The 12,157-nt window shown below is 44.8% G+C and overlaps 1 protein-coding gene across 3 annotated transcripts in view; it reads right to left on the bottom strand.

Annotated features, from left to right (window-relative positions):
* The window catches only part of FBXO21 (F-box protein 21), a 42,281-nt gene that overhangs the window by 8,182 nt on the left and 21,942 nt on the right, over positions 1-12,157 (bottom strand). The window contains exons 9-11 of one of the 3 annotated variants that reach the window (XM_023513268.1): positions 11,850-11,982; positions 6,548-6,759; positions 3,844-4,001 (exon numbers count right to left, since the gene is read on the bottom strand). In XM_023513268.1, coding sequence (XP_023369036.1) covers positions 3,844-4,001; positions 6,548-6,759; positions 11,850-11,982 — 503 coding nt within the window. Of the gene's footprint in view, positions 1-3,355; positions 4,002-6,547; positions 6,760-11,849; positions 11,983-12,157 lie in introns of those variants that run through there. The other 2 variants (XM_003789936.3, XM_023513269.1) reach the window with 2 other exon arrangements.

Raw genomic sequence — 12,157 nt, 5'->3', positions numbered from 1 at the left:
TTGGTTGCAGCCGTCATTGTTGTTTGGTGGCCTGGGCTAGATTCGAACCCACCACCTTAGGTGTATGTGGCTGGCGTCTTAGCCACTTGAGCCACAGGTGCCAAGCCAAAAAACTAAAATCTTTATAGATAAATATGGCAACTATAATTATTGAAACTACTGGAGGGTAAATAAGGGTGTATTTGATATATTCTTTTAATTGTTCTGCATGTTTAAAATGCTCTTGATCTAAAGTTGTAAAAAACCAACAACCTCTAATTCATTACACTCTTTCTACTCATCTCATTGTGGATCCTTCTGTTCACAAGCTGACAAGCTATCTCTCTCTGGGACATGATTCCCTCCTCCTGGCTGAATGGAGCTCGTGGTGGGTAAGGTGTGGGTCATTCAATGGGAGAAAATGGACATGAAGCTGCTCTGCCTGAAAGGACAGGTCCCAGGAAATGCAGAGCAGAGACGTGTGCGAGGCAGGGAGAGGCGGGGTTGAGAAAAGCTTCTGAAGGGAAATGACAGGAAACCAGACCTGAAGCAGGAAAGAGAGGCAGAGCCTGCCAGTCAGGAGCAGGTGCAAGTGTGAGGACCTGAAGGCAAGCAAGAATGGTGACTTCAGGGAACAAGTGTTTCACAGGGCTGGAGCTGAAGGGGCAGGAGCAGGGAATAGGCTGTATGGAAGGGCCCACACCCCGAGGGCCTCGTAAAGCAGTGCAGGCCACCCAGAGGGAACTCTTGATAATCAGTCCCACACCCAGATAAGTGCTGGGAAGATCTAGCTACTGCTGAAGACACCATCCTACCTACAGCGGTCAGGCCTGGAGGCAGGTAGCAGGTGTGAAGTGGTACAGCAGAGACGTAGATTACAGCAGTGGAAATGCAACCCACACGTGGGAGGCAGAGTGGCGGGGCCTTCAGCTAGCTGGATGTGTGATGGGGTCAAGCAGAAAGAAGCAAGAGACGGCCCCCACGGGGTGCCATCCAGTGAGATGGGATTGCAGGAGTGGGTATGGCAGCATGAGTTCAGGGGTAGGAACATGTTGAGAGATGCCTGAAGAACTCCCCCGAGATCTCTCCATGTGCAGAAGCCCAGGGGGCTGTTACAGAGGTGGGCACAGAGCATAGGATGGAAATGTGGCTTTGGGAGTCACCAGCACACAAACAGCTAAAGAGGCTGAAGGTGAAGGAGATGGCCCAGAGGAGAGTCCTGGGGAGAGAGAAGACCCTGAAGAGCACCATATACTGGGCACACCTGGGGGACCCTCTGAAGGAGCCTCTCTTCCCTTCCCACAGCCCAGCACATAGCAGGCCCTCAGGAGGTGCTTACTGACCGACCGGGCGCCAACACCACAGAAGTTATCAGCACGGTAATAACTCTGTAGGCATAAGAATTTTCTATCTCAAACGTAAAATTAAAAAAAGACAATTTGCTAACATTATCTAAAAGGCAATTTACTAACATTATCTATAATCATTCAGTTCCATCTCCACTTTAGAGATGGTAAAACTGACAATTAGATAGTAAATTCTTTTCAAAGTCAGGCGGCACCTGTGGCTCAGTGGGTAGGGCGCTGACTCCATATACCAAGGGTGGTGGGTTTGAACCCAACCCAGCCAGCTAAAACAGCAATAGCAACTGCAACAAAAAATAGCTGGGTGTTGTGGCGGGTGCCTGTAGTCCCAGCTACTCGGGAGGCTGAGGCAAGAGAATTGCTTAAGCACAAGAGTGACACAGTGACAGTCTGTCACCAAAAAAAAAAAAAATTAAATTCTTTTCAAAGTCATTACAGTACTGTGATTAAAACTTTACATAGATATGATTAGAGATCAATTTCTGAATCTTCAGCATGGATACTGGACAAATTCAGAACACCTAAAAACAAATATGCATTTTTACCTACTCTAAAAAGCCCATTTTAAAGTCAATATAAATGTTTCTAGAAACCCAAATGCCAAACATTGAAAGTCTTAATATCAACTCTATCCAACAGACAATGATTCTACATGGTGAAGCAGACACTGGCCCATAAGGGTTATGAGAAGAAAATTCTTTTTTCTCTTGTGCTACACACTATATGACGTATAAAATGCTTACTAATTAAAGCGATTACTGGGGGTATAAATTCCAGCAAGTCAGTCAATAATTTTCTAATCATTTATTGATTTTTAGGAATTGGTAGTATGTTTTTGTATTTGACACAGCTTCAAAAGTTAAATAATCTTGTCAGAGCCTTCATGTGACCCAGGGAGCAATGTTAAGCCCTTACCAATAGGGTAACCCTCTTTTACCCTATTGATAAGGGTTAAGTGACCTGCAATCTCTATCAACAGATTTTTCTTGCTATTGCTGTTACAGAGAATCAAGAATCCTTTCTCAGCTTCTGATAAATTAACACAAAAACTTTTCCAGCCTTTTTGAAGCTTCTGAGATTTGTATGCATCTGACATTTCTATTATCAGATTTACCAGAACTTAATATTTAGTTAGGCCAAACCTGACATTTTAGGCCAGGCATGAGAAGGTACAGCATGATAGTCAATGATAAGGCTCTCTGCCAAGCTGCCTGGCTTCAAATTTAAACTAAGTTAAAATGAAATGGCTTTCATGTGCCTCAGTCTCCTCATCTAGAAAACGATGATGATGGTTCTTGAAAAGAGTCAATACCCTAGAACAGTGTCTGTCACAGAGAAGCCCCATGTCAGCATTCATGCTCATTTTCATTAACAAATAACATGGTTATTATTATTATTATTATTATTTTTTTTTTTTTGAGACAGAGCCTCAAGCTGTCCCCCTGGGCAGAGTGCCGTGGCATTACAGCTCACAGCAACCTCCAACTCCAGGGCTCAAGCGAGTCTCCTGCCTTCGCCTCCCAAGTAGCTGGGACCACAGGCGCCCGCCACAACGCCTGGCTATTTTTTGGTTGCAGCTGTCATTGTTGTTTGGCGGGTCCGGGCTGGGGATTCGAACCCGCCACCTTAGGTGTACGCGGCTGGCGCCTTATCCGGTTGAGCTATAGGCGCCGAGCCTAACATGGTTATTATTAATTAATGTACATGAGGCAATGAATTCATCTTACTAAATAAATGGAGGTGAAATTCAGCAGGGACAAAGAAATAGGGAGTCTCACACTGAAGAGAGGAGCATACTTTCTTGGGTCCTGTGGGGAAGAGCTCATGGATGGCGCTGGAGAAGGCATTGTAGTCTCTACCCTGCCTCCACAGGCTCTGTCAGTCCCCATCTCAGATTTGCCCTAGGCTAGAAGCTGTCAGGGCTCACAGCAGCGCCCTAGACACCTCTCAAACCCGACCCAACACCTGTTAGGTCTCTAAGGTGAGCTCACAGTCTTAGTAGGACTGCAGTTCCCACAAGTGGACACATGAGGGCATCTCTGGGGAAGCAAGGTTAGCAGCCACTGCCTTAAAAACCCAGAGAGTGATAGGGCAGCTCCCCAGTCCCCCAATCCAGGCACACAGTACAATTAGGCCAGGATGGCCCTCCTTTTCTGGGAGGAGCCAATGGCAGGGTCTGGGAGACAGGACTTTTAGGAATTCGACTGGCACAGGCACTGGCCAATCAGATTAGAGAGCAGCAATGGCACTTGCACAGGCTCCTGGCTGTGGGAGAGGCAGACCAGGGGTGAGAGTGTGTGGGACTATTTAAGTCTGGATGTGGCTGCACAGGGCACTCCACCCTTGTTTAGCTGAGTATCAGTCCCAATGAGGTTAGCTGTGGGAAACTGCCATCATTGAATATTTTAACAACCCCTGTCCACAGCATCTAAGTCCTCACACAGGTGCTTGAATTAAGCCTGGGTGCCATTAAAGGTAGAAAAAAGAACAAGCTACTTACCTTGGGCTGCGTATCTACAAGAACCATCCTCCACCAGAACGTTATAGAAAGGCTGATGGTGGCCGTGAGGCAGGCTGTGGACGTTCATGTTCCGGATCCACTCATGTCCCATCATGCAGGTGGGGTCCCAGCCATAGATCACACAGTTGTAGCCATACCTAATCAACACAAGAGCACAACAGATCAGGTGCCTGGGACCTGGTACATGTAAATGGTTTGGCTCCTCAGAAGCTCTCGTTCTTACCAATGTATCTGCTTTCGCTCCAGGCTGGGTCATTTTTCAGGATGCCCTGCCCCTTTTTATGAATATCTCTACTTATCAACACAGGACTTCATTTGGAAAGGAGAATAAACTTTTCAACAGAGTGATGGTTATCCAAATGGAATAAGGTATCAGGACCCTGGTCTGACAACAATACACCAGAAATGGTTCTGGTAAAACAAAGACCTGGATGTACTATGCAGGACTTTTTTTTTGAGACATAGTCTCACTTTGCCCCTGGTAGAGTGCCATGGTGTCATAGCTCACAGCAGCCTCAAACTCTCAGGCTCAAGCAATTCTCCTGCCTCAGCCTCCTAAGTAGGCTGGGACTACAGGAGCCTGCCACTACGCCTGGCTATTTTTTCTTTTTTTTGAGAGTTTCACTCTTGCTCAGGCTGGTCTCAAACTCATAAGCTCAAGCCCTGCCTCAGCTTCCCAGAGTGCTGGGGTTACAGGCATGAGCCACTGCATCCGGCCTTATGCAGGAATTTTAAAATATATTACTTCTTTTAAAAAATTAATTAATTAAATTTTTTTTAATGCAGTTTTTGGCGGGGGCTAGGTTTGAACCCGCCACCTCTGGCATATGGGGCCAGTGCCCTACCCCCTTTGAGAGCCACAGGTGCTGCCCAAATTAATTTATTTTTGAGGCAGAGTTTCACTATGTTGTGAAACTACACTATGGTAGAGTGCCGTGGCCTCACAACTCACAGTAACCTTAAACTCTTGGGCTTAAGCCAGCGGTTTACAACCTATGGGTTGCGACCCCTTTGTAACAATGAAAATACACCACAGCATTAGGAAGGTTGAGAACCATTGGCTTAAGCAATTCTCTTGCCTCAGCCTCCCAAGTGGCTGGGAATTCAGGCACCCGCCACAACACCTGGCTATTTTTATTGTTGTTGCAGTTGTCACTGTTATTTAGCTGGCCCAGGCTGGGTTTGAACCCACCAACTTTGATGTATGTGGCTGGTGCCATAACCACTATGCTATGAGTGCCGAGCCAAAATATATTACTTCTTAAACAAGGCAGTAAAAATACAATTTGTACAGGAAAAGACTAATTTGACATCATTAAAACTACTGTTTCCCCGAAAATAAAACCTACCCCCAGAATAAGCCCTAGCAGGATTTCTATGCATTTGTTAAATATAAGCCCTACCCCGATAATAAGACCTATGCAGATAGGCTGCATAGCCATGCCATGCATTTCGGAGCAGAGATGTTAAGACATCCCCTGAAAATAAGCCCTAATGTGTCTTCTTAAGAAAAAATAAATATAAGACAGTGTCTTATTTTCAGGGGAACATGGTAAGAGACTAATAGGCTCTGATTCAAAATTTTAGGATAATTGGGGAAACATTTGAGGAAGTTAAAGAACTTTTTAAAAAATATTTGACATGTTTACCTTTTAGAGATACCTACTGAAATAGCTGCAGATGAAATGACATGATATTTGCTTCAATTAATCCAGGGAGAAGGGTAGAGAGAGTAAAGACGAACCAGTGAATCTACCCTACTACAGAAACTGCTGATGCTAGATGATGGGAACATCAACTGGTTCATTATACTCTTCTCTATTCCTGTATGTTGAAAAATGTCCATAATAAAGTTAAAAAAAAGAACACAATAAAAGAATGAAAACACTAGCCCAAAACTGGGAAAGGTGTGCAACAGAGAGACTAGTATAAAGAACAAAAAACAACTACAAATCAATTAAGGAAGACTAATAACTCAATAGAAAAATAAAATACTTGAAGAGGTACCTAATAAAAGAAAACCTGGATGGCCAGTAAACAGATTAAAAACCTCAACCTGTTTAGTTATCAGGGAAATATAAATTAAAATTACAATGAAACATCACTTGCCATTTACCACATAAGTCCATTTATTGTTAAAGGTTTGACAATAACGCTTGGTTGAGAAAAGAAACCTCAGCTCCAGCCTGCTGGTGGGATATAAATTGGTCCAATTATTCGGGATACAATTTAATTTTGCCTAGCAAATAAATAAAATATGTGTATACCCTATGACTCCAAAAATATCTACCCACAACTCAGATTTGAACTGATTGAGATTAAAGGACAAGAGAACAAGAACAACAAAGAAATGAGAGAAAAAACTCTTGGCTTACAGAGCGGCTTCCATCTTCCTGCACAGAGAAGGGTCAAACATCTAAAGGCTGCTAAACACACCAGAAGCTCTCAGGAAGGGGAGTCATTGCTTAAAAAACACAAAGGTTAAAGACAAGGTTCAGCCGTCTGTCTCTCCTGTTGTGGATACTCAGTAAATAAGAGATAAAAGGCACACAGCCATTACTTCCAGAGTCAAGTCCTCCTCCGACTGCGTCACTGGAAACTGCTCACAAGGCACACAGGCATGTGTCCTCTGCAGCCCGTCTGGAACGGACACCGTGGGCCAGGGCGGATCAAGCGCACTCACCTCTTATGCTTCATAATGAGCCCGATGGAGTAGCAGACATCTCTGTGCTTCTCATCGGAACGCAGCTTCACCTCCACGCCTACCTCCTCCTTTTTGCGCTCTATGTGCTCTAAAGTGTGCTGCACCAGATAGCCCACCGCCCCGTGCTGCCCGGGGTCTAGGGTTTGGATGTGCTGGAGGATGTCAAGCACCTTCAAGACAAGACAGAAAGACTAGGAGATAATATTTTCAGCTAGGCCTTTTCTTTTTCGCAGCTTGGGTTTTAGACCTACCTATAGTAAGCTAACAAAGAGCGGCAGGGAGTGGCTGGTCATTCATTCTCTGAGCAACTCTCCCCAAGTCAGTGCTGTGTCTGCCCAGGGCTGTGTCAGTTCTAACGCTGGCAGCTGGCCAGGACATCCCAGTTCCACCAGTGTGAACGTAAGGAGCTATTTAGGAACGGGTGCACTGGAATGAGCACTGGGTAAGGAGGCAAGGGCCTGCCATTATGGGCATGTCTGGATTAGGTGGACTCTACCAGGGTCTAGCATTCTTCATTAGTGTAGAAATCCCAACTTTTTAATACACAGAGAGGGAACTATTTGAATCTTCGACTCTTGAATTGAAAGGAAAAAAATGGTAAACTGCTTTAGTCAAGACCCAGAAGATGTTTTAACATAAATGCTGGATAAGATGGACAGGTCACAGAGAGGGCACCAAAGGTGGACGATGCTGTATTAGGATGAAGCCACATGTATTAGGCTAACCATGGCCTAACTCATAACGGGATTCAGTATTCCAGTGGGCAGTGGAGAGATCACATCTACACAGAACTCAAACTAGTGGCTGCGGGTAGTACAACTGTCTGATTCCACTGCTATGTTCTACCGCCTCTACAGAAAAATTAAAATCCAAATAAAGTTTTTCAAGACCCCACATATACAACAATTATTTAGCACTCTTTATGTTTATAGCACTTGGCACAGAGTTTCTGACAAGTTTCTCCTCCTAAATCACAGCCTGCTCAATAGGTAAAGCAACCTGGATTCTAGGCCCAGACCTGTCAGACTTTGTTTCTTCACTTATCAGGTAATGACTGATCAGCATCCTACCTATCTCCTGATTTGTTTTGAGCTGGTAAAAGTGTTGGGGAAGCTATAGTATAAGGCAACATAAGACGTTATTTTAAAACTCAGTCTTGCCTTCCACATTGAGAACTGAAAGATCTTAATATTTACTGTACTTATTCCCTGCTGGTCACTATGTCAGGTCCATCATGTTTTGGTCATTAATTTCTTGACCTGCAAATTGGGAGTTAATTTTAAATGGAACAGAAAAAGATCATTAGTCACTGCCAACTTCCAGAAGAGAAATCATGCTTAGTGAAGGTAAATAGGTGGCCTGAGGTCACAGGTTATGGAGACATGGAGTAAGGCTGTCACCCTGGGTCTGACTATGTCTCAACTGCCATCATACCAGGGCAAGAGTAGAAACATTTAAATTCACTACTGGAAGAAGTCTCAAATACATAAAAATGGGCAGAATGTTATAACCCAAGTCCCTTAAGAATCAACTGATAGCTACTCCCTATCCACTTCTCATCTCTGGAGGGCACTTTTAATTTGGGGACACTAGCAACTTTATTCTCCTATCTAAAAGCATCCTACCTAACAAGAATAATTTATTTGCAGAGCCCATCCTTGTGTCTTGACTAGTTCTAATGAGTTGCTTTTCTGACCCTCTGCTGGGTCTTCCCACACAGTTCCCCTCCTTTCCTAGTGCCAGCCACACCTCCTCACCAAAAAGTAAAATGGTCAGAACTCTGGTAGCTTCAGAGCACACAGGCAGTCTAGACAGGGTTCAGGGATAACTAGCCCTCATTCCCTGGACATGTGGCTCAGAGTGAAGGGCAGACACAGGACAGTGTGCTGTTACAGGACTGGCATGTTTCCAAAGGATAGTGCTGATAGCCAGACACTGCTATCCTCAACCAAACGCTCTAGCCAAAGAAAGTCAAGAGCCCACAACTTTTGGGGTGGAGATCTTGCAATGGGGTTTATCACCTGTGATGCACACTCCTGCAGGGGTGGGGAACCTGTGGCCTTCTGGCCATTGAGTGTGGCATTTTGACTGAATCCTTATCTTACAGAACAAATCCTTTTATTACAAGGGGTATAAGCAGAGTAAGATGAAGTTTTTCTTGCCTTTTTTGATGCTTAAAAAAAGAACAACTTTGAAACCAGTAGGCTGCAGGACCCCACCACTGCTTGGGAAACTTCTTCCATAAAGCATCAAAGAGGAAATATTTTAGGTCTTGTGGGCCTCATGGTCTGGGACCCAACTACTCAACTCTGTCACCGGAGCTTGAAAGAAGCTATGGATAGTAAGTGGACAAATAAAACCAATTCCCAAGACTGGCAGCGCTGTCGTCACAGACGTGCTTGTCCACCTCAACTCCAGGTTTCCTCAAGGCTCTCTGAGGCTCTCGGCTCTATTTTCCTGACATCCACTTATCTGCAGGACTGTCTACTTCTGGGACTTTGGGCTCTGGATCCTGATGCTGGGAGCCCTTGCCAAATGGTACAGGACATCTGCACTCGATGGCTCCATCTCAGGACAAGCTGAACATACCCTAAACCAAACACTTTCTTGCAAACAGGCCTACTCTCCAGATAACCACTTTTAGAGTGGGACAAACTATCCCCTTGTTAGAAAATCTAGATAACCTCTTTGAGTCTTCTTCATTCGTATCTAAAAATATTTGGTCATTTCTTAACCAGTCATTAAAATTTTTTTGGAACGTGTACTGTGTGCTGGGAATTGTGTTGAGAGCACGAGGAATGGCTACAATTGGGATCAAAAAGGATGTGGTCTTGTCCTTAAAGAGCATGGTCTACTGGGGAAGGATACTGACCAACAGCTACCACAGACTCAGAGAAGTTCTGTGAAGGGTGCACACAGGCATGACAGAACCGACCTCACTGTGCACAGGGACCAGGAAGGGGCTTCAGAGGTGGTGGAAGCTCAAGTTGGAAACTGATGAGGTGAGAGGCAGAGCTGAGGGAGGGGCACAGGCCTCAGGGTGGAGATGTAGCACATGCAAAGGATTGAAGCAAGACAGCAGGGGACACAGCTCGGACAGCACAGAGTCCCAAGGGGGCAGCCATGAGAGATAGGAATGGTCAGGCAGGGAAGGTCAGACCACTGAGAACTGTGAGCCATACAGAAGGACAAGTCTCATCTTCAAGGTAACCAGGGAGCCAATTAGAGGCATCTAGGCCATAAAGTGGTATGACTGGCCACCTTATATATGTCAGTAATGGGTTCACAGGGTTTCAAGAGTAGATGGAAGGAGACCAAGCAGGGAGCCTGTGCACCACTTAGGCTGGAGAAATGCTGTTTTTAGTGGACCGACTTTCCCTGCCTGGGAGACAGAGTCCCCGGAAGGTGCACAGTTGATGCTTGAACATGTTGGTCTGGAGCCCAGACTCCAGGCAGGAAGCCACTGATTTGGCAGCCAACTGCATACAGGTGGTAACAGAAGCAAGGAGAAGAGATGACCCAGGAGAAGGGTGTGGGGTCAAGAAATCTAGAACTACCTCCAGTGTATAGCCTTGGGAGGAGAGACAGAGGACAAGGAAGTAGCCAGAGAGCACAGAGCGAAGGAACAGAGTGTTCTGAAGTGGGAGGAGCCCGCAGTGATCAAGAAAGACAAGGAAAGAAAAGTATCTACTGGATTTGACAGCAAGGAAAATGGTTTGAGCAAAACGGGTCATTGGCCTCCCTGGCAAGAACAGGGCTTGTGGAGGCATCATGGGAACAGATCCTCCTGTTCTGGGGAGTGGGTGGGAGGTGGGATGGCCATTCAATAGGTAAGAACTTTAGCTGCGCAGAGAGGAGGAGAAGGTGACAGCCCCAGGGAAATGCCTGGAGGGTGGACAAGGAATGTTCTGTTTTTCTTACCAAAGAGGGAAAAGGAGTTTGCCTTAAAGAGGAAGGCCACCTTTCCCACTAAATGCAAAGAGAAAAGGAATAACTACCGACTCAAATGAGAATGCAGGTCTGGCAGCAGGAAGGAGGAGAAAGCGTCTGTGTGCTGGCTTCTTCGGAAACGCTCTTGCTTTAGCCCACTATACCTTGGGGGTGTCGGGGGGGAGAGGGGGCTGCCAAAGTTGAAGCCCAGTAAAAAGTACAGGAATTAGTTACATTGGGATTATCAAAAACAAAAAATTATCAAAAAAATCCTGGACAAGAGAGTAGTGTACCAGGTTGTAACTTAATAAAGTTTACTTTTCCAATAATTTCTCTACCATATTACATGAATGTTCTTTGATTTATTTTTTTAACTAAGTCAAATTAAATTTTTAATTTTTTTTTTTTTTTTTACCATGAGTTACCAAGAAATACATGGATGTTCTATCTGGGCTACAGATGACATCTTTTCTTAAAACCGGAGATTTTCTCATTGATACATCCTTTCTCAGAACTATTTTAGATCTCTGAGGTTATGAATTGAGACAATTTAAATCTAAGCAATGTACAGTCAGTTCTTTTCTCAAGAAAGGTTCTGCCTCTCTCTAATAACATGGGGAGATGAGTTTATGGCGATGGCTCTGGGAGAGCTCAGAATGAAATTCTCTCACCAAACTGTTCTATACAAACAAAAAGGATTATTAACAGATCCCCAAGGAAAAGCAGGGTGTGTTGGGGACGTGCACGTGACTGTATGTGTGGGGATCTTAACACTGTGGCCTTCTCAAAGGGTTTGCTGTTGGCCAAAGAGGGCCATTGTAAAACTGAGAAAATTCAAGTGCAACAGAATCAAAATTCAGTGGTTTTCAAACTCATAACCAGTCCTTACCGAATCCAGTGGTGGACCTGAACACAGCTCAGATCCAATTTTCCTGTGTCACATGGGTATTTATCTATCAATGCTGCTGACAGCACAGCTGGAGGCTGAACAGTCACAGCTTTGCTTCCCTTTGCTGAGTGAGGTGACTTGGGAAATGGTGTTGGGGACCTAGTGGGCCAATGGTGGGAGCAGAGACTTTGTGGTTCTGGGGCTTAAGGCACTGACCACAAAGGGAACAGGCAACTCCTACAGAACCAATTGTACTACTACTACCAAGAACTGTAGAACCATTTTCCTTCGAATAAGATGAGAAAGAAAAAAAATCTAACTGGTGGGTCAAGATTGGGAAGACTTTGAATAAATTTGTGTTTATTCCCCATGTAATACAAGGATAAGCTTGTTACAGCCGCCTTTCAAATCTAGGACTTCTCTCTCTAAAGCAAGTGCAAAGCATCAAAGTAAAATAATTACCTTCTCTGGCCAGATTCCCAGGTGGAAGTAGAGCCTTGCTTGGAGGAGAAGCAGCTGCACCTGGTCTGGGTACATTGCCAGATACAGATCCAGTGAGTCTCTCAGGAGCTGGTACGACTGGTCGATGCCTTCCCTAGCAGAGGAAAAATCATCTTTGTCTCATCCTGTGTGTTTTGCAGCCAAGACCCTCTTTTCTAAGACCTGGATTTTAAAAATAACTGACACAAATCCCAAGCCTTTCCTGATTCTGATATTTCTTCCCTGTTCAGCAAAGGGATCCCACTTATACTGCTCTTTTTTTTTTTTTT

The sequence above is a fragment of the Otolemur garnettii genome, unplaced genomic scaffold (genome assembly GCF_000181295.1).
Source record: "Otolemur garnettii isolate 467f Iridium unplaced genomic scaffold, OtoGar3 scaffold00038, whole genome shotgun sequence".
NCBI lineage: Eukaryota > Metazoa > Chordata > Mammalia > Primates > Galagidae > Otolemur > Otolemur garnettii.
This window is presented reverse-complemented; position numbering and strand designations above follow the sequence as displayed.